This window comes from Salvelinus alpinus, chromosome 27 (genome assembly GCF_045679555.1).
Source record: "Salvelinus alpinus chromosome 27, SLU_Salpinus.1, whole genome shotgun sequence".
NCBI classification, from domain to species: Eukaryota; Metazoa; Chordata; class Actinopteri; order Salmoniformes; family Salmonidae; genus Salvelinus; species Salvelinus alpinus.
The window spans coordinates 36,658,285-36,681,166 of NC_092112.1; the positions used below are offsets into that span (position 1 = coordinate 36,658,285).

Sequence of the window (22,882 nt, forward strand, 5' to 3'; positions counted from 1 at the left end):
GCGGGATGGATCAGTGACTCTCTCTCCCTCTCCCCCGCCTAGTGACATTACGGTGGACCTTGGCTGGCTGGAGCTGCCGTCGTCAGGCCCCATCGGACTGACTGTCACTTCGACACAGGCCCCAGATCAGTTTAAAGGTTATTCAGCTGACATGTCATCGGAGCGGTGAGGTGAGCTTAATGGCCCTTCGACAAATCGACCGGCCGACAGGGGACTTGCTTTGCTGCTTTACAACACGGTGGCTGGCTGGAGGATGCCAATTTAATAGGCCGGAGTGCACCCAGCCAGCCTGCCACACTGTCCTACAAAGGACAGCACAATCTGACAAAAAAACATCCTAGCTATCTGCCATTAAGGGATAGGGCAGGAGGACACCCCCCTGAAAAGAAAATCTCTCCCCTGGGTTATCTGGCACGTGCCACCCACGGGCCCGGATAAGGGACACCCCCCTGAAAAAGAAGTGCCCCCCACCCCTGTAGAGTAGGACATTGGTGCTTCCTCACAACCTGGTGAAGTCTTCTTGCTGTCTGTATTCTGACAAGCTGTCAATCTTCTCTTAAATGTATGCTGCTGAGATTTCCCTCGAGCGGAAAAGATGAACTTTTAAGTTAATGCTTGGTAGAAAGCTCAGACTTCCCCCGATGTACCTGTATGTTATAATAAGCCCAGGTGCTGTATATCCCTTTTAATACTCTGACAGGAAGGGCTCGATTCAATCAGATCCGCTTTATCCGACATCCGCATAGCAGTTGTTTTGGCGGTGTCGGAGGTGGAGCTGCGTTAGAGCTGTCAAATCCACAAGTGGCTCCTGGCATTATACCGAAAGCCGACATTGCCACATTAACAGAAATCCCATGCAGCCTTGTTTACAAGTTTGAACACTGGTATGTAAGATGTAATCTACACATTGATTAGGCTGATAGAAATCCTCACTATTTTGTTTGTGATTTTTCAATTTTAGTGTAATTATTTCTATATAGCCTACACTTTCTCGCTCTGAACTTGTCACATGAGTGGGATGGGTGTGGCTTCGTGAGAAGGGTTGCAAGAGCAGCTGCTCACCGGTTTGACAACTCCAACTACCACGTGTATCCTGGACATACGGCTAATAAAACTTGAAACTTGGGGAGGACAGTTACTGCAGCTCTGAGATTTTGATCAACATCCTGGTTCCCTCCGGATGTCCAGGTGGATGTATGTGTACGTGACCAATAACATTTGAGTTGATTTAGTGAGGTTGAGGACGGTTTTGTTCAATCTGCTTTTGTCCCGTCTAGTCTGACGCATCCTACATCAGCGTTCGTCTGTCTGAAGGAACACTTTGTTTATGGGATGACGTCAGAATGTTATTGCATCATGCTGCTTCCCTGTTTAGTCTCGAGGCTTTCTTTCGAGACTTTATCACCATGGGAGAAAGAAAGAGAGCGAGAAAAAGAGAAAGAAAACACTAACTAGTGTACCTCCAGGTCTGCTGAAGTGTACACTGTAGGCTTAGCACAAAGCCCCTCCGTCTTGACATTAGCTGAGAAAACGAATACGAACGGCGTCTCGTTAAGCAAACTCATTAGAACGTGCAGTGTTTGCGCTGAGGTAAAACACTGTGAAATGTGCAGCGCTGGTAAGAGAGCTAACGCAGAGGATTAAAGTGTTTACTAAAACGTCAAGGTCCTCTGGCAGGCTTTTGCTTCCCAGAGCCACACACACCTCTCAGAAACTCAAACACACACACACACTCTCTCACACCCAGGCAGCTCCCTTCGGATGGGATGCAAAGGTTTTGTTGATCTAGCAGGAAAGCTAACAATTGCCAAAAGCTTTTAGATGTTCAGGAATGAAGGAGTGAGGGTACGGATGCAAAGAAGGCCAAGACGATACAGGGTAGATGGAGATAAACAGACTCTGAAATCACTTAGTGAGCGATGCTACTGTTTATCTAACAAGGCAGGTAGCCGATTCCTGATTAAAACATTACCATAGCCACACAATGGCAACAGAAACGCTGAATTGGTGTACAGAGCAGAGTACATTGTCTCTAGACTACACACCTGGGCTTGGCGGTGATCCACGGACCCTGTATGTTGTTGGCTAAATAACGTGACGTGCACATTGACATCCTAAGGCAAGTACCAACCAATAACACTAAAGATACCAAAGCTCTCTTTCATAGTGATAAACATAAATATACCATTTTATCCACTCACGTCTCTCAGAGAACTGTTCCAGAGCCAAAAGCAAAGAAATGTTCTTGTCCCCATGGGGTATGGATAGCCCCATCTCCTTGTGCCCTCTTGTGGAACTTCGTCTGAACACTGTTTATCTGTCAAGCAAAGGCTGTTGGTTATGCATTAGCATAAAACTGAACTAAACTACATTTAATAAAAGCCGACGTTAATTAATTAACTTCCAAGTTGATTAATTAGGTAAAGACTATGACCAATGGTTTTCCTTCTTCCTACCAGATGGTTAATGTAAATAATAGTAAACGGTTCTTTGCCTGAAAACAATATACCCTACAGCCTTTGGTACAATGACCTCTAGTGACCTTTAACCCCCTCCTGACACCATGACCCCCAGCTTGCTGTACTGTTACTGTATATTACTCTCCCTAAATGCAACTTACTTAAAGCATGCACTAACCATGAATCTAATGGTAAAAACAACAAAAATATAAAATGTCCAATATTACCTAACCTCTCTCTGACGTACACCCAGATTGCACGCCTGTTTTGTGTTTTAAAAATACTAACAACAGATATGTATTTCATAAAGAAATAACTAATAATAATGTTATTATTATTAGTTACTATATGAAGGTGGTGACAATTTCCCCTACGAACTGTCCCTCCTCTCTACGTCTACCTCAGTGTGTGCTTTCTGGTTGTTCATCTTTGATAGTGTGTGAGAATTTTTTATGCTTTGAATTTCTTGCTTGACAATTGTTTTTTTTATTTGTCTGTTTGTACATATATGTAAATATACATATATGTGGATATCTATGTTAATTACTGAAATTGCTCCAAATTACCTCTTTAACAATCTGATAATTAGCTTAGAAGTACTATTGATAATGTTATGAAGACATTAATTCTTATTGAGTACATTTCTTCATTTTTTCTTAATGATTTTGATTGGTCGACTGTGGTTGGAAATCCACAGCTCTGATTGGTTACCCAAAACACCTGACCCATTTTACAATAACAAATTACAAAATCATTTTATTGAGAAAAAATAGAAGAAAACTCCAAAATGCAAGTATCCTCACCACTATCTGTTTCAAATTGTTTCAAAGCTGTTCTTAGACTGATATATTCTTTCCTGTTATTCAATTAATTTTGATTACATTTGGATTAGAATTAATTCATTGATTATTAATTTGTGCATGGCAAAGAAAGAAGTTGCAGCTTAGGGTTTGTAAAAACTGTGTTGAAAGTGCTGTTCTCTTCTGTAGATGGGCATGTACATGCTCATGGTTTGTATGTCCCCATCCCTTCCTTACAGCCAAAAGCTCTAATGCCGCCCGGCCGCTTCGTGCCACCTTTACATGGACATGGCAACTGACGTACACATTCACCCCCATCTATGTCATTTTTTACCTAGTCTGTTCATAGGTCGCCCTCCCCCCTCCCACCCCCCCACCCCCCCTATCCCCTTTACATAGAGAAGTTAAGATAAGATCCATCCGTTCAAAACTAATGAACAACGAAGTTCAAGTTAAAGGAGAAAAAAACGCTCAATAATCAGACTGTAGATATTTATGGAGAAGCTACGTAAAAGCAGCTTATCTCTCACAAAGCCAAGACTTATCTATAGATGTACAGTTTTCTTTTTATAAAAACAAAAACGACTATATCAAAAGAAAAAAATCCTGAACAGAATGGTGAAGATTATTTTTCATGTCATGATGTGTGGATGTATGTGTTGTTTCCTCCCTGTACCATCCTGTCTAAAAGAGAAATAACTTACTCAATTAATCAAAATTGTTCAAAAGAAACTAACCTAACTTGTCCAAAAGCATTCTCACACAACTTCCTTTTGTAAATTGTTTTCTTCCTGCCAAAATCATGCGGGCAATTTGTTGATGTAAGTTTACAAAATTGATGGTATGCTTTCTTCCTTTTGAAAACTATTTTTTGTAGGCTCTATTATGATTTTTCAAGCTGACTTTATTTCACCTCTTTCTACGTACTAATCCTTCTTATGGATAAATCTATCTGTGCCTTTAGTTTGTGAATGTTGAAGAAGTTTGCTCTAACTCTCAGTTTGACTGTCTTAACTGTGTTTGCGTTGCTTTACTTATTTTTTTTCCTTTTGTTTTCTTTTGTATCATTTTTATTGTTATTAGAGATTTGCATCTTCTTTTAGTGCCCTGTTTGTGATGAGCCTTTGCAGTGTATAAGCTAGCCACCTTGGCAAGAGGTTTATGCAGATTCAACCGACATCTGAATGTTACTTTTGAATGTTTTTAGAAACAAACCTAATAGTAAAATAATATAATAAAGGACAAGAGAAGGTAATAGAAATGATAGATACATAGCAAACTGCCATGTTCCAAGACTAGCCAAGAACACACATACAGTAACTGATACTGATATAATACACTTGACAATAAATAAAAGCAGAACATTCAGTTGTTGTTGTTGAACTGTCAGGTGACTTTGTGCCATTGTGGTAACTGTATAAGATAAGTCAAAAGGCGAGGGGCTAGGGTCTGTGGGGGAGCCTACTGAAGTCACCATAGAGAAAACATGAATATAAGAAGAAATATTTTGCTCAGTTTCATTTCATTAGACCCTAACAATAACTACAGAAAGTTTAGCCTGGGCTCTGCACCCTAGAGGAACCCGACAAGGTTAACCTCTATCTCCATTATTATTTACATTGGCCAATAATCCAAACCCACGTGGGATAGCAATTTCTCACTTCATGCTGATGCCCTATTGCTTTATATTAGGAATGCAGAGAAGTCAGTAGCTACAAAAACTACAAGACTATAGAGCAAGCTATCTCTGCCTTTCAGCAAAACGTAAGCATTATTAGTTAAAACAGGGGTGGGCAATTCCAGTTCTCGAGGACCTGATTGGTGTCACAGTTTTGCCCCAGCTAAGACACCTGACTCCAATAATCACCTAATCATGATCTTCAGTTTAGAATGCAATTTGATTAATCAGCTGTGTTTGCTAGGGATGGAAAAAAAGTGTGATACCAATCAGGCCCTCGAGGACTGGAGTTCCTCACCCCTGAGTTAGAACATACACTGAGTGTACAAAACATTAGGAACTCCTTCCTAATATTGAGTTGCACCCCCTTATGCCCTCAGAACAGTCTCAATTCGTCAGGGCATGGACTGTATGAGGTGTCGGAAGCATTGGAGTCAACATGGGCCAGCATCACTGAGGAATGCTTTCGACACCTTGTACAGTCCATGCCCTGACGAATTGAGACTGTTCTGAGGGCACAAGGGGGTGTTTTTTTCATAAGTTGTGTCAAGTTGGCTGGATGCCCTTTAGGTGGTGGACCGTTCTTGATACACACGGGAAACTGTTGAGCGTGAAAAACCCAGCAGCGTTGCTGTTCTTGACACACTCAAACCGGTGCGCCTGGCACCTACTACCATACCCCATTCAAAGGCACTTAAATCTTTAGTCTTGCCCATTCACCCTCTTCATGTCAAATCAAATCAAATTGTATTAGTCACATGCGCCGAATACAACAGGTGTAGACCTTACAGTGAAATGCTTACTGACAAGCCCTAACCAACAATGCAGTTTAAATAAATACGAATACGACGAATAAGAAATAAACGTAACAAGTAATTAAAGAGCAGCAGTAAAATAACAATAGCGAGACTATATACAGGGGTGCACCGGTACAGAGTCAATGTGCGGGTGCACGGTTAGTTGAGGTAATATGTACATGTAGGTAGAGTTATTAAAGTGACTATGCATAGATGATAACGACAGAGAGTAGCAACGGTGTAAATAGGGGTGGCAATGCAAATAGTCTGGGTAGCCATTTGATTAGGTGTTCAGGAGTCTTATGGCTTGGGGGTAGAAGCTGTTTAGAAGCCTCTTGGACCTCTTAATGGCACACATACACAATCCATGTCTCAATTGTCTCAAGGATTAAAAATCCCCTTCATCTACACTGATTGAAGTGGATTTAAGTGACATCAATAAGGGATCATAGCTTTCACCTGGATTCACCTGGTCAGTCTATGTCATGGAAAGAACATTTTGTACAGTCAGTGTATTTCTCAAGTTTATATTGTATCCGGACAGCCAGACACTAGCAACGCTAGACCAGACAGAATCAATACAGTTACACCCTGGTGTGTAGGTTCCAGAGCTACAGAGCCAGCAACGATAATGATATCTCTGTCCACAAAAAGAGTACACTTGTTATTGAACTTCAAGCGTAGGAGTTTTAGGTGTGGTAAAAAGTATGTTTGATATCTTGGCTCACCCTTGCACATCCCTTGCAGCCTTTTGATGCAATGTATACATTTTATGGCTATTGTTTCTTTTCAGTTTATGGTCTTGTTTGGTTGGTTCTGGTTTCATTGAATTTGCATTGGTATAGTATTTTCTGTTCTTTATTATTTTTCTTTAATGTTGATATGATTTCCTTTTGATTGTTTTTTGTTGAGCTTTGCTTTTTATGTTTGATGTAATTACTTTCCGGTGTTTGATTGATTAGCTATTGTCTGCATTCAGAACGTCATGCATGTCCTCTAACGTGTCTCTTTTCTGTTTCTGTTTGCAGGAGGGGAGTTAGTCATCCCCGTACTTGTAGAGGATCCCATAGACATCCCTCCTGTCTCCACCCATTCTCCTTTCATCCCCCTCCCCCCAACCCTCCGCCCCGTCCTCACCATTATCGAGGCCACCAAAGAGTCCCTGCCCATGGCCACTGAGGCGGGGGTACCTTGCTTGTCGGACCGAGGCAGCGATGATTGTGATGATGGTCTTGATGGTGGTGGTGGTGATGATGATGATGATGATGATGATGATGATGGAATGGTGATATCGGGGTTTGGCTCTGGCGAAGCTTTCGACTCTAGCCTGCCCCCCACTGACGATGAAGATTTTTACACCACCTTCTCCCTGGTAACAGATAAGATCTTGACCACGTCGGCCTATGAAGGTGGCTACAAAGCTCTCGCGCCCAAGTGGGAGGCCAAGGACTTGAGGCCTAGCAAAGCCTCAGAGGCGGGTAGGACTACACCCACCCCGCCTCTACCCAACCTCGGGGGCACTGTAGCGGAGGCGTCCCTCCCCTCGGATGGCATGCCGCCCAAACTGCCCGCCGGGAAAATGGACAACCGCGAGGTGATCAAACCCCTACAGCCGGACATTGTCCTGCTGCCTCTGCCGACCACGTCCTTCGACCTGGACGGCACCAAGCCCCGCGGGCCCCTCATCACCTCGCCCATGCTACGCACGGTGCCTGCCACGTTACCCACCGTACCCGTCGTAAGGCGGGTGCCCCCTGGGGCCTCGGAGGTGATACGAGAATCCAGCAGCACAACAGGCATGGTGGTGGGCATCGTCTCGGCCGCAGCACTCTGCATCCTCATCCTCCTCTACGCCATGTACAAGTACAGGAACAGAGACGAAGGCTCCTACCAGGTAGACGAGACACGGAATTACATCAGCAACTCGGCACAGACCAACGGCTCCGTGGTGAAAGATAAAACGCCCAGTGGGGGCAGTGGTGCCAAGGGAGCCAGCAGCAAGAGACCGAAAGACAAGGACAAGGAATACTATGTATAGAAAAAAATCAACCATTCCCAATGCAAACAAAAAAATATTTAAAAACTGTTTGGAGAAAATAGGAATAAACGCTTGACAGTACCATATTGGGAGCTGTAATTCAAAAAGGAAAACAAAATCTGCTCATGAGAACTCAAAGTGAATGAGTCCAAGTTTAAACATTTTCAAATGTACTGTGACCTAAAAGCACACTATGGTAAGCATACAGAGAAACAGACTGATAGGGACACTACTATAAGAGACCTTGTTGTGACGAGATGACGGAGCTCTGTCCGGAGTCGTTGCCAGAGGTTGGGCAGTGTAAGATACTTCACTGTTACTTCGCTATCACTCCCAAGTGACTGTCAGAGATGTGTGATCCTTGGCGTAAACAACCTTGTCCATTGTAACCCTGTAAAATAACAAAACAAACAACCATCATTTCGGCCATTCTGAGCATGCATGTGAGATGTATGTGACGTGGTGCTGGCATCTGTGTGAGGGACCTGAAGATAAGAACGAATGGTCAGTTAAAGATACAGTTTGAAAGACAAAACATAATTAGCATAAAATATTTCCATTTCTATGCCTAGCATTGATATGAGGGAAGGTATGTGTCTGGTGGATAAGGTGTATTTCTTCCACCCTATGCTTTTTGAGGAATGAGACATTGTCAGGGCTGACCAGTCAATGCTCAATGAATGGTAGTGCAGTAATGTATCTCAAAAAAATGTCTCACCTTTTTTCCCCACCGGTCTCAAATAAGGATTTGAAATCTACAGTATGCATGACATCCACAATCAAGAGGGTATTCAACCATACTAGAGTGGATGCAGCAGGCAAAATGCTATGTTTTTGTATTATATACTTTATAGAACATTACATCCCTGATAGCATTTTTATTTCCGTTTATTTCGTTTTCCATAGAACACTGATTCAGTTATTTGTTACATTCTGTTTGTCCCATTTCTCAGTGGGTGGAGGTTTATTCAAAGTCATGATGTCTGAGAGATTTTTGGTACAATATTGAAAACAATGTGGCTAAAGAAGACTTAACCAATGTGAAAAAGTTTTGCATTTTTTTCTCTTGTCACAGTCAACTGTGTCAAAACAACAAATATGTTTACATATGTTATTGCATCATAGCCGTCGTCCTTTGCAGGTCAATATTGTACATAACATTAGATTTTTTTTTTTGTATTGTACAGACAGATCATTTGAGCTGATTTATTTTCTCGGTGTACTACAATACATTACAAAAATCAAACCTTTTTTTGATGTTGAGAAAGTGATTATTGGAGAAAGACTGGAGAAAGCGATGCTGTACTTGCATTTTTTTTTGTAAGGAGAGGAGGAAAATGTTGATAAGTTAGAAAATCTAGTATTTTTGGATGGTGTTTCTAAAACGCATGAATATTTGACCAATGGGAGAAGTCAATCGATATTGTACTAGGGCCTCCTGATTTTGGATTACGTTGATTGTTTTTTTGTTTTTTTGTTTTTTTACATAAAAACAGTGAATCGAAACCTGATAATAAAGAAAGAATCTGGTGGATTTTTGAGACCCAGTACTGGCACCTTACTCAGATCCTGGATTATGTTTTTTTTACTGTGATGTCTATGTTCCTTTCGGTTGTTGCTGTTCTTTTATGTTTATCCTCTTATTGTGCAGTTTTCATTTGAAGTCCTATCATTTCTATGACAGTTTGGGCTGGCAGTACATATTTTTTGTATTTATTTATTACTTCATATATTTGATTGTGTCTTGTTCAGTTCGCATTCTAAGCAAATCTCAAGTCGTTGTGCACATTCATTTTGATTTTGTGTTGTTATTACTGCTTTTCAACCCATGAATAAATCCCAGCAATAAATTGTTCTTCCCCAAGTTTTCAATGGTAGATTATGGTTAGCTGTCTGTCATGTGGTGTGGGTGTGAATGTAAAAAAAGAGTATAGACATGAATGGAAGGGGAAAAGAATGAGAAAGAGAAAGAAAAATGGTTGACATGGAGAGGGTTTATGAGCTTTTAGAAGTACATTCATCAGTAACAGAGCACAGAGACAGGTTTTGGTTTCTCAACCTGTGTCCATTACCTAAATCATCTTGTTCCAAAATGGATGAATGACTTTTTCCATTAAAAGTAGGGCAGGGGGCGATACCAGTATCGCGATACTCGTTAGTATAGTGGCAAGGAAACAAAACACAAAGCTGATTTAACTTCTTTAGGAAAACAGCCCTAATATTGGAAACAAACATCATTATGTTGTCATCCAGAGTCATATTTATTTATTTTCTAATCTAGAACACATAATATTTTATATACAGCAGGTTTTTAAAGAACCAAAGAGTTTGGCCTGCTTAGCGTAAAAAAAAATGATCATGGAAAAATTATTGCCATACTGGTATCGTCACAGCCATAATTAAAAGTCCTGAACGCAATAGTACATTTTTAGATTCATCTTCAGGTAATTTTTTAACATGACCAGACATTCCTCTCTAATTCCTTTTTACAAACAAGGTTTCCATCCAACCTTTTAATGCGAGAAAAGTACATTCACAACAGGCCTGATGGAAACAGCGAATTTGTCGGTAAAACAAAATACGCTAGACAAGGTGGGAACTTTTTGTGTGTTTAAAACGTATTATGAGAGAAATGGGGGTGGAAACAACTTTATGCGCAAATATTGATATAATAATCATATCAAAGTAAACTTGGAGTCACGCAATGAGGTGTGTGGTCCTCCCACTACAATGCTACAGAGGATATAAGTTATGATGAACTTCACAGGGTGGTGAAAGTGCACTACGCCACACCCACAGAAGTTAGTTTCTTCTCCGCAATGAGTCTGGATCTGATGCCGCGCTCAAAACAACTGGGAACTCGGAAATCTTCGACTACAGTGCGTTCAAGACAACTGGGAACTCTGTAAAACACGAGCTCAGACTGGGAAAAATCATTTTGAACGGTCATCCAACTCGGAATTCCAAGTCGGAAACTCTGGCATCTTTCTAGAGCTCCAACTTTCTGACCTAAAGATCACTGACATCATGATTTGACCTTGTTGAATTAACGAGCTGTTGGCTAGAGCACTCGTCCCAAGATCAGAGTGGGCACGTTCATCAGTAGAGATGGTTGGAAACTCATTTAAAAAAAAAATTAAATTAATCGGTACGTGGGAATTTAACCGCAAAAGTTATTTTTATGTGCAGTAGGTCATCACGCACAGCCTTTTACCCGCAACAAGTCAATTAGATAAAAACACATATCTGGTGGGAAAATTTGCATATTGTTTTAATGTAGATTGGAGAATATTCGCATGAAGATCTCACCAATTGTATGGAAACCTAGCTATAGCTAGAGTCAGTGTTAACTCTCCTATACCCTCCAAGCACAGCAGGTTCTGAGAAGAGACTGGAATAAGAAGAATGGCATTATCCCCTTCCATCGCCAGGTCTTTGTGGTAACGCAGGAATGGGGGGAATGAGATCTTTTTTTTCTCTAGGAACCATATGGACAGGTTATGACTTTGTGAATGGCTGGCTGGCACCTGCTTCCCAGACCCATTTTTACACCATTCCATATTTTGCGCAAATGGTTCACAGAGTCCTGATCATTACCTTGGAATAGCCCATTGATGTAAGTTAGAGGGCTGTAAGGAGTATATTTAGCCAGCACAATGACTACATATTAACTCATTCATTCTGCTACTGCCAAGGGTAATAAGAGTCCAATAGTTTTTTTGTTTTCTTTACGACCTAAAAGCACTTTTACATTCTCATTGAGTGACCTGACGTGCTCTTTTTACTCTCAATGGGAACATTTTAGTAGGCTTACAGTACTCGTGGTTGGTTGGGCTTAGTGAGGTTGCTAGTATTGACTTTGTAAGAATGTACGTATGATGCATAGAAATCCAATAACCGTGTATTAGTGTATGAATGGGTTTGTCAAAAAAACACCTGACTGCACCAATCAGTAGCCCGTCTAGAACTGTAAGGCTGGATCATATTAATGAGAAGGAGGAAGCAGGTGACTGACTGAGCCTTTAGTGATGTCACACACAGCTGCTGTTCGGTGCTCATTTGGTAAAAGTGTGGCACCAGCAACGCCAAGGTTGTGGGTTCAATATCGCACAGTCATGACATACCAATACGAATAATGAATGCACTCGTACTTTAAGGTGCTTTGTGTAACCTTGTCCGCTAACTGGCAGGTAATATTTCAGGTGTACGCTGGCCCACCCTACCTTGTCACCTCAGGGCCATGTAACCAGCGGGTGGTTAACTGTTGTGCTTGATGGCTCAGAGAGACTGTTTTCTTTTTTAGTCAAATGTGCAGAAATAGATTACATCAATTTGCCCAAACAGATTGGATAATTCATACCATGCATTCGGACCCCTTCTGTTTTTCCACGTGTATTTTACGCTACAGCCTTGTTCTAAAATGGATTACATTAATGTTTTGCGTCAATCGACACAAAATACCTTATAATGACAAAGTGAACACCGGTTTTAGAAATTTTTGCAAATTTATATATAATTGTTTAATTTTTAAATACCTTATTTACATACGTATTCAGACTCTTTGCTATGAGACTAGAAATTGAGCTCGGGTGCATCCTGTTTCCATTGATCATCCTTGAGATGTTTCTACAACTTGATTGGAGTCCGCCTGTGGTAAATTTAATTGATTGGATATGATTTGGAAAGGCACACACCTGTCTATATAAAACCAATTTTGTACACAATAAAATTAAGTAGCAATAACGAGGCTATATACAGGGGGTACCGGTACCGAGTCAACGTGCGGGGGTACAGGTTAGTCGAGGTAGTTTATACATGTAGGTTGGGATAAAGTGACTATGCATAGATAATAAACAGCGAGTAGCAGCAGTCTAAAAATAAGCTGTTATAGCTTGGGGGATAGAAGCTGTAAAGGAGCCTTTTGGTTAGACTTGGCGCTCCGGTACCTCTTGCCGTGCAGTAGCAGAGAGAACAGTTTATGACTTGGGTGACTGAAGTCTTTGACAATTTTTTGGACCTTCCTCTGACACCGCCTAGTATATAGGTCCTGGACAAAGGAGATGATTGTGGACTTCAGGAAACAGCAGAGGGAGCACCCACCTATCCACATCGACGGGACAGTAGTGGAGAGGGTAGTAAGTTTTAAGTTCCTCGGTGTACACATCACGGACAAACTGAATTGGTCCACCCACACAGACAGCGTTGTGAAGAAGGCGCAGCAGCGCCTCTTCAACCTCAGGAGGCTGAAGAAATTCGGCTTGTCACCAAAAGCACTCACAAACTTATACAGATGCACAATCGAGAGCATCCTGTCGGGCTGTATCACCGCCTGGTACGGCAACTGATCCGCCCATAACCGTGAGGCTCTCCAGAGAGTAGAGGTCTGCACAACGCATCACCGGGGGCAAACTACCTGCCCTCCAGTACACCTACACCACCCGATGTCACAGGAAGGCCATAAAGATCATCAAGGACAACAACCACCCGAGCCACTGCCTGTTCACCCCGCTATCATCCAGAAGGCGAGGTCAGTACAGGTGCATCAAAGCAGGGACCGAGAGACTGAAAAACAGCTTCTATCTCAAGGCCATCAGACTGTTAAACAGCCACCACTAACATTTAGTGGCCGCTGCCAACATACTGACTCAACTCCAGCCACTTTAATAATGGGAATTGATGGAAATGTATGTAAAAATGTATCACTAGCCACTTTAAACAATGCCACTTAATATAATGTTTACATACCCTACATTACTCATCTCATATGTATATGTACAGTGGGGCAAAAAAGTATTTAGTCAGCCACCAATTGTGCAAGTTCTCCCACTTAAAAAGATGAGAGAGGCCTGTAATTTTCATCATATGTACACTTCAACTATGACAGACAAAATGAGAAAAGAAATCCAGAAAATCACATTGTAGGATTTTTAATGAATTTATTTGCAAATTATGGTGGAAAATAAGTATTTGGTCACCTACAAACAAGCAAGATTTCTGGCTCTCACAGACCTGTAACTTCTTCTTTAACCTTTATAGAGTCACAAACCCGGATCCGGGATCCCCCCCATCACAAAAGCTGACTAGCATAGCCTAGCCTAAAGTTACAGGGATATCATAAAATAAAATGTTCATGAAATCACAAGTCCAAGACACCAAATGAAAGATACAGATCTTGTGATTCAAGCCATCATCTCTGATTTTTTAAATGTTTTACAGGGAAGACACAATATGTAAATCTATTAGCTAACCACGTTAGCAAAAGACACCACTTTTTTTACTCCACCATATTTTTTACTGCATCAGTAGCTATCACAAATTCGACCAAATAAAGATATAAATAGCCACTAACCAAGAAACAATTCTCATCAGATGACAGTCTGATAACATATTTATTGTATAGCATAGGTTTTGTTAGAAAAATGTGCATATTTCAGGTATAAATCATAGTTTACAATTGCAGCCCCCATTACAACTATCACTAAAATGACTAGAATAACTACAGAGACCATCGTGTATTAGCTAATTACTCATCATAAAACATTTCTTAAAAATACACAGCGTACAGCAGATGAAAGACACAGATCATGTGAATATAGCCAATATGTCAGATGTTCTAAGTGTTTTACAGCGAAAACACAATATAGCGTTATCTTAGCTTACTACAAGTCAGTCACACAGTAGCATTGATTCAAGCCAAAAATAGCAATAACGTTATAAACCACCAAACGCTATTAATTTTTTCACTAACCTTCTCAGAATTCTTCAGATGACAGTCCTGTAACATCATATTACACAATGCATATAGTTTGTTCGAAAATGTGCATATTTAGCCGCACAATTCGTGGTTACACAACGTGTTTAGTGGGCAAAAAATCAAGCAATCTGTCCGGCGCCATTTTGGAAAGGCACCTAATCTTATCGAAAACTATTCATAAACTTGACTAAAAAAATACAGGTTGGACAGCAATTGAAAGAGAAATTAGTTCTTAATGCAATCGCTGAATTACATTTTTAAAATTAACCTTACTGCGCAATACTGGGTACAATACAGGGTGCGATAGCGCAACGCTACATGGAAAATAATGGCGTCTAATACATTTTTCTTTTTCAACAGAACAACGTTTTATCAGCATAAATAGTACCTACTATTAGCTGAACTCCCATCAGAATCTTGTGAAAGGTGTCCGTTGGCCAAAAGAATCGTTGCTGGGTTGGAGAATGTTTCCCTCGACGTTGCAATTAGCAGTACAGAATGGCATTCGAGAGAGAGACACCCACGTTTCTACAGCGCCATGGAAATAAATACCTGAAAATCGCAATATACTGACCTAAACTGGTATAATTCGGTTCAAAATAACAAGATTATGATGTCTTTAAAGCCTATAGCGAATAAAAACAGAGCCGGATACTTCTAGGAGCTAAAACCAGACGTTCTAAAAAGACATGCCAAGACCCTCTTTGCGTCAGCGCGAAGTCCCAAAAGGTCGGACACCTCGGTTCCAATCAATTTAAAAACTTTGGGAACTACGTAGAGACGTCATTTCAACTCTCCCTATTCGCTAACAGCCAGGGGAAGGCGTATGCAGTGCATCTCAACCAATAGAAGACAGGCAAAGTTAAAGACAGGTCTCAAAGCAGATGATAAAATTTCCCATTCTCACACAGACATAGGAAAAGTGCTCTAAGTCGAGTTCTGTTTCACTTACAGACATAATTCCAACGGTTTTAGAAACTAGAGAGTGTTTTCTATCCAATAGTAAGAATAATATGCATATTGTACGAGCAAGAATTGAGTAGGAGGCCGTTTACATTGGATACACATTTGTGCTATGTCGAAATAGCACCCCCCTAGTGGCAAGAAGTTTGAGGCTCTTCTGTCCTCCACTCGTTACCTGTATTAATGGCACCTGTTTGAACTTGTTATCAGTATAAAAGACACCTGTCCACAACCTCAAACAGTCACACTCCAAACTCCACTATGGCCAAGACCAAAGAGCTGTCAAAGGACACCAGAAACAAAATTGTAGACCTGCACCAGGCTGGGAAGACTGAATCTGCAATAGGTAAGCAGCTTGGTTTGAAGAAATCAACTGTGGGAGCAATTATTAGGAAATGGAAGACATACAAGACCACTGATAATCTCCCTCGATCTGGGGCTCCACGCAAGATCTCACCCCGTGGGGTCAAAATGATCACAAGAACGGTGAGCAAAAATCCCAGAACCACACGGGGGGACCTAGTGAATGACCTGCAGAGAGCTGGGACCAAAGTAACAAAGCCTACCATCAGTAACACACTACGCCGCCAGGGACTCAAATCCTGCAGTGCCAGACGTGTCCCCCTGCTTAAGCCAGTACATGTCCAGGCCCGTCAAAAGTTTGCTAGAGAGCATTTGGATGATCCAGAAGAAGATTGGGAGAATGTCATATGGTCAGATGAAACCAAAATATAACTTTTTGGTAAAAACTCAACTCGTCGTGTTTGGAGGACAAAGAATGCTGAGTTGCATCCAAAGAACACCATACCTACTGTGAAGCATGGGGGTGGAAACATCATGCTTTGGGGCTGTTTTTCTGCAAAGGGACCAGGACGACTGATCCGTGTAAAGGACAGAATGAATGGGGCCATGTATCGTGAGATTTTGAGTGAAAACCTCCTTCCATCAGCAAGGGCATTGAAGATGAAACATGGCTGGGTCTTTCAGCATGACAATGATCCCAAACACACTGCCCTGGGCAACGAAGGAGTGGCTTCGTAAGAAGCATTTCAAGGTACTGGAGTGGCCTAGCCAGTCTCCAGATCTCAACCCCATAGAAAATCTTTGGAGGGAGTTGAAAGTCCGTGTTGCCCAACAACAGCCCCAAAACATCACTGCTCTAGAGGAGATCTGCATGGAGGAATGGGCCAAAATACCAGCAACAGTGTGTGAAAACCTTGTGAAGACTTACAGAAAACGTTTGACCTCTGTCATTGCCAACAAATGGCATATAACAAAGATAAACTTATTGAGATAAACTTTTGTTATTGACCAAATACTTATTTTCCACCATCATTTGCAAATAAATTCATTAAAAATCCTACAATGTGATTTTCTGGATTTTTTTCCCCTCATTTTGTCTGTCATAGTTGAAGTGTACCTATGATGAAAATTACAGGCCTCTCTCATATTTTTAAGTGGGAGAACTTGCACAATTGGTGGCTGACTAAATACTTTTTTGCCCCACTGTACATATACATATGAGATGAGTAATGTAGGGTATGTAAACATTATATTAAGTGGCATTGTTTAAAGTGGCTGGAGTTGAGTCAGTATGTTGGCAGCGGCCACTAAATGTTAGTGGTGGCTGTTTAACAGTCTGATGCCCCACTGTATATACTGTACTCTATATAATCTACTGCATCTTGCCATCTTTATGTAATACATGTATGACTAGCCACTTTAAACTATGCCACTTTATGTTTATATACCCTACATTACTCATCTCATATGTATATACTGTACTCTATACCATCTACTGCATCGTTCTGTACCTATGCCGTTCTGTACCATCACTCATTCATATATCTTTATGTACATATTCTTTATCCCTTTACACTTGTGTGTATAAGGTAGTAGTTGTGGAATTGTTAGGTTAGATTACTCGTTGGTTATTACTGCATTGTCGGAACTAGAAGCACAAGCATTTCGCTACACTCGCATTAACATCTGCTAACCACGTGTATGTGACAAATAAAATTTGATTTGATTTGGATGGCAGGAAGCTTGGCCCCAGTGATGTATTGGGCTGTATGCACCCTCTGTAGCGCCTTACAGTCAGAAACCGAGCAGTTGCCATACCAGGCGGTGATGCAACTGGTAAGGATGCTCTTGATGGTGCAGCTCTAGAACTTTTTGAGGATCTGGGGACCCATGCTAAATCTTTTCAGTCTCCTGAGGTGGAAAAGGTGTTGTCGTGACCTCTTCGCGACTGTCTTGGTGTGTTTGGACCATGATAGTGGTCGACCATGATAGTGGTCGACACGCTCCAGTACAGCCCTGTTGATGCCCTGTTGAAAAGGAGGGCCTGTTCGGCCCTCCTTTTCCTGTAGTCCACAATCATCTCATTTGTCTTGCTCACATTGAGGGAGAGGTTGTTGTCCTGGCACCACACTGCCAGTTCTCTGACCTCCTCCCTGTAGGCAGTCTCATCAATGTCGGTGATCAGGCCTACCACTGTTGTGTTGTCAGCAAACTTAATGATGGTGTTGGAGTCATGCTTGGCCACGCAGTCATGGGGGAACAGGGAGTAGAGGAGGGGACTAAGCACGCACCCCTGAGGGGCCCCGGTGTTGAGGATCAGCGTGGCAGATGTGTTGTTGCCTGCCCTTACCACCTGGGGGCGGCCCGTCAGGAAGTCCAGGATCCAGTTGCAGAGGGAGGTGTTTAGTCCCAGGGTCCTTAGCTTCGTGATGAGCTTGGAGGGCACTATGGTGTTGAACTCTGAGCTGTAGTCAATTAACAGCATTCTCACATAGGTTTTCCTTTTGCCCAGGTGGAAAAGGGCAGTGTGGAGTGCAGTTGAGATTGCATCATCTGTGGATCTGTTGGGGCGGTATGCGAATTGGAGTGGGTCTAGGATTTCCTGGACCAGCCTTTCAAAGGACTTCATTGCTAAAGACGTGAGTGCTATGGGGCGGTAATCATTTAATCAGGTTACCTTCGCATTCTTTGGCACAGGGACTGTGGTGGTCTGCTTGAAACGTGTGGGTATTACAGACCCAGTCAGGGAGAGGTTGAAAATGTCAGTGAAGACACTTGCCAGTTGGTCTGCGCATGCTCTGAGTACACGACCTGATAATCCATAAGCCCTGTGGCCTTCTGAATGTTGACCTGTTTAAAGGTCTTGATCACATCTGCTACGGAGAACATGATCACACAGTCATCCGGAACAGCTGGTGCTCTCACGCATGCTTCAGTGTTGCTTGTTTCGAAGCGAGCATATTGGTGGAGTGCTGCGGAGATGGTTGTCCTTCTGGAAGGTTCTCCCACCTCCACAGAGGAACTCTGGAGCTCTGTCAGAGTGACTATTGGGTTCTTGGTCACCTCCCTGACCCACAGTTGGTATAAGGTCCCACAGTTGACAGTGCATGTCAGAGCAAAAACTAAGCATTGAGGTCGAAGGAATTGTCCATAGAGACAGGAGTGTGTCAAGGCACAGATCTGGGGAAGGGTACCAAAAACTTTCTGCAGCATTGAAGGTCCCAAATAGAGTGGCCTCCATTATTCTTAAATGGAAGAAGTTTGGAACCACCAAGACTCTTCCTAGAGCTGGCCTCCTGGCCAAACTGAGCAATTGGGGGAGAAAGGCCTTGGTCAGGGAGATGACCAATATCTCTATCTTCACTCTGACAGAGCTCCAGAGTTCCTCTGTGGAGGTGGGAGAACCTTCCAGAAGGACAACCATCTCTGCAGCACTCCACCAATCAGGCCTTTATGGTAGAGTGGTCCGATGGAAGCCACTCCTCAGTAAAAGGCACATGATAGTGGGCTTGGAGTTTGCCAAAAGGCACCTGAAGGACTTTCAGACCATGAGAAACAAGATTCTCTGGTCTGATGAAACCAAGATTGAACGCTTTGGACTGAATGCCAAGCGTCACGTCTGGAGGAAACCTGGCACCATCCCTACGGTGAAGCATGGTGATGGCAGCATCATGGTGTGGGGATATTATTCAGTGGCAAGGACTGGGAGACTAGATAAATGGAGCAATGTACAGAGAGATCCTTGATGAAAACCTGCACCAGAGCGCTCAGGACCTCAGTCTGAGGTGAAGGTTCACCTTCCAACAGGACAATGACCCTAAGCACACAGCTTAGACAACCCAGGAGTGCCTTCGGTACAAGTCTCTGAATGTCCTTGAGTGGCCCAGTCAGAGCCCGGATTTGAACCTGATGTAACATCTCTGGAGAGAACTGAAAATAGCTGTGCGGCGACACTCCCAATCCAACTTGACAGAGCTTGAGAGGATCTGCAGAGGAGAATGGGAGAAACTCCCCAAATATAGGTGTGCCAAGCTTGAGGCATCATACCCAATAAATACATTGGCAAACATTTTTTATTTTTTTTTTATATATTTTTTAAATTTTACCCCCTTTTCTCCCTAATTTTCGTGGTATCCAATCGCTAGTAATTATTATCTTGTCTCATCGCTACAACTCCCGTACGGGCTCGGGAGAGACGAAGGTCGAAAGTCATGCGTCCTCCGAAGCACAACCCAACCAAGCCGCACTGCTTCTTAACACAGCGCGCCTCCAACCCGGAAGCCAGCCGCACCAATGTGTCGGAGGAAACACCGTGCACCCGCCCCCCTTGGTTAGCGCGCACTGCGCCCGGCCCGCCACAGGAGTCGCTGGAGCGCGATGAGACAAGGATATCCCTACCGGCCAAACCCTCCCTAACCCGGACGACGCTAGGCCAATTGTGCGTCGCCCCACGGACCCCCCGGTCGCGGCCGGCTGCGACAGAGCCTGGGTGCGAACCCAGAGACTCTGGTGGCACAGCTAGCGCTGCGATGCAGTGCCCTAGACCACTGCGCCACCCGGGAGGCTAGACATTTCTAAAAAACTGTTTTTACTTTGTCATTATGGGCTATTGTGTGTAGATTGATGAGAGAGAAAAAAACTATTTCATCCATTTTAGAATAAGGCTGTAATGTAACGAAATGTGGGAAAAGTAAAGGGGTCTGAATTTCTTTCCGTATGCACTACATCTTAATTGACAGAAAAAACTATTTACATTTGCCAATGACTTTGTCCTAAAGTTGTTGTTTTTTGAACAATTGAATAAGCTCACTCTGCTCTCTGGATAGTGTTTGAACTCGTCATACACAAAGCTACATTCTATTCCACTTCCAAGAGCTGTGCTCTCCTTTCCTTTCCTCTCTCCTCTGAACGTCCAATTAAACAACAAATTAACCAAAGTATGGCAGCTTCACAGATTAGTAAAAGTATAGCTCAAAAGTATTGTGGAGTTCCTACACCTAAATATAAACAGTACCGGCTGTTGTGTGTGTGTGTGTGTGTGTGTGTGTGTGTGTGTGTGTGTGTGTGTGTGTGTGTGTGTGTGTGTGTGTGTGTGTGTGTGTGTGTGTGTGTGTGTGTGTGTGTGTGTGTGTGTGTGTGTGTGTGTGTGTGAGAGAGAGAGAGAGCGTGTGTGTGTATGTGTGTGAGAGAGCGTGTGTGTGTATGTGTGAGAGAGAGCGTGTGTGTGTATGTGTGTGAGAGAGCGCGTGTGTGTATGTGTGTGAGAGAGCGCGTGTGTGTATGTGTGTGAGAGAGCGCGTGTGTGTATGTGTGTGAGAGAGCGTGTGTGTGTATGTGTGTGAGAGTACCGGCACCTATTTCAGTCCATGTCAAGCACTGATGTTCAGTTTTACCACTACAATCATACAGTGAAGGCAATTGGAACCATTTGGGTATTTATACTGTATATCCCAAGCAAGGGTCTTAGTAGCAGGGATACCTCTTGAATGAAGAATGAGGTTTTTCATCGTCCTGTACAGCAGCAGTAAGCTGCTCCAGCCCTTCATAACTATCCAATACCCCAGAAAACCTGCTATGAGGAAATGGTGATCAAACCTGGCAAGTAGAATATGAGTGGATCCGACCTTAACACCAGGTTAAGGAAGGGTAAGAGCATGCAGCGTTCTGCCGTCAAACTACTCTACGGTATGGTGTGTGTTTGTGTGTGAGTTTTCACTCTGTTTGTGTGTACACAAAAAGGAGATGCCCGTCCATTGATCTATTTCCCCCCTCTCCTACTACAGCAGTATCGGCATGGAGCCACAGCTTTTAGTTTACTACTCACACCTAATTAACTGGAGCGAGATGAACGTGCAAATCGACCATCCAAATCTACAGTTCCACTGACAAAGGCTTTTATGAGTATCACAGCATCATGATAAACACTCCCTGGTGATGTAGGGTGTAGTGGCCGGCTGGCGTAGTGTGTAGTAAGTAGTTGACAGCGCCATCTAAGGACTGAGTACAGGAATGACATGCAGGTTTTGGAGCCCCGCTCTCCTGCTCTGCTTTGCAGAATTGATGCAGACTCTTCTGGGCATCCATTTTCAGAATGCAGTATTCTAGTGAAACATCTGCACTACTCTGCATAATGGGAATGGCTCTTTTGTAAAAATGGATCGGCTGCATTAATATCAATGTAAATGAGGAGGACCAGGTGGATGGTCGGTAGAGTAACGTCCCATGCATATACAACACACAGCTTTAGCTGCAGAGTTACATAACATATAGCAGACCTACAATAATACACACACACACACACACACACACACACACACACACACACACACACACACACACACACACACACACACACACACACACACACACACACACATACTTGAATTCAGATTTCTGAATAACAAGGTGTGACAGAAGGTGAGATTTAAAGAGTGAGTTTAAACGACCATGTCAGCCAGAATGAGATTGGTATTGCTGCTCCACTGTGCTATGAAGGGGAGAAAGAAAGAGAGAGAGAGAGAGAGAGAGAGAGAGAGAGAGAGAGAGAGAGAGAGAGAGAGAGAGAGAGAGAGAGAGAGAGAGAGAGAGAGAGATAGGAGAAAAAGTATGAGAGGAGGGAGAAAAGAGAGACAGGATAAAAAGAGGAGCAGCGCGCCAAAACATTGACTCAGTGGCGTTCAACAGACTAGGAATTGACAGGGTTGTGTTTTCTCTCGTGTGTGTGATCTGCAGCCTGACTGCTGTGCTGTGTGTGTGTGTGTGTGTGTGTGTGTGTGTGTGTGTGTGTGTGTGTGTGTGTGTGTGTGTGTGTGTGTGTGTGTGTGTGTGTGTGTGTGTGTGTGTGTGTGTGTGTGTGTGTGTGTGTGTGTGTGTGTGTGTGTGTGTGTGTGTGTGTGTGTGTGTGTTTGTGTGTGTGTGAGAGAGCGTGTGTGTGTATGTGTGTGAGAGAGCGTGTGTGTGTATGTGTGAGAGAGAGCGTGTGTGTGAGAGAGCGTGTGTGAGTATGTGTGTGAGAGAGCGTGTGTGTATGTGTGTGAGAGAGCGTGTGTGTGTATGTGTGAGAGAGAGCGTGTGTGCGTGCCTGCTTGCA

At 42.9% G+C, this 22,882-nt stretch overlaps 1 protein-coding gene across 13 annotated transcripts in view; it reads left to right on the top strand.

Moving 5' to 3' along the window:
* Positions 1 to 9,636, top strand: part of LOC139556484 (neurexin-3b-like) — a 328,473-nt gene extending 318,837 nt beyond the window's left edge. For 7 of the 13 annotated variants that reach the window (XM_071370487.1, XM_071370488.1, XM_071370489.1 and 4 more), the window contains one exon: positions 6,763 to 9,636. In XM_071370487.1, coding sequence (XP_071226588.1) covers positions 6,763 to 7,772 — 1,010 coding nt within the window. In that variant the 3' untranslated portion in view covers positions 7,773 to 9,636. Of the gene's footprint in view, positions 1 to 3,498; positions 3,961 to 6,762 lie in introns of those variants that run through there. The other 6 variants (XM_071370490.1, XM_071370491.1, XM_071370492.1 and 3 more) reach the window with 2 other exon arrangements.
* Positions 9,637 to 22,882: the final 13,246 nt, after the last annotated feature.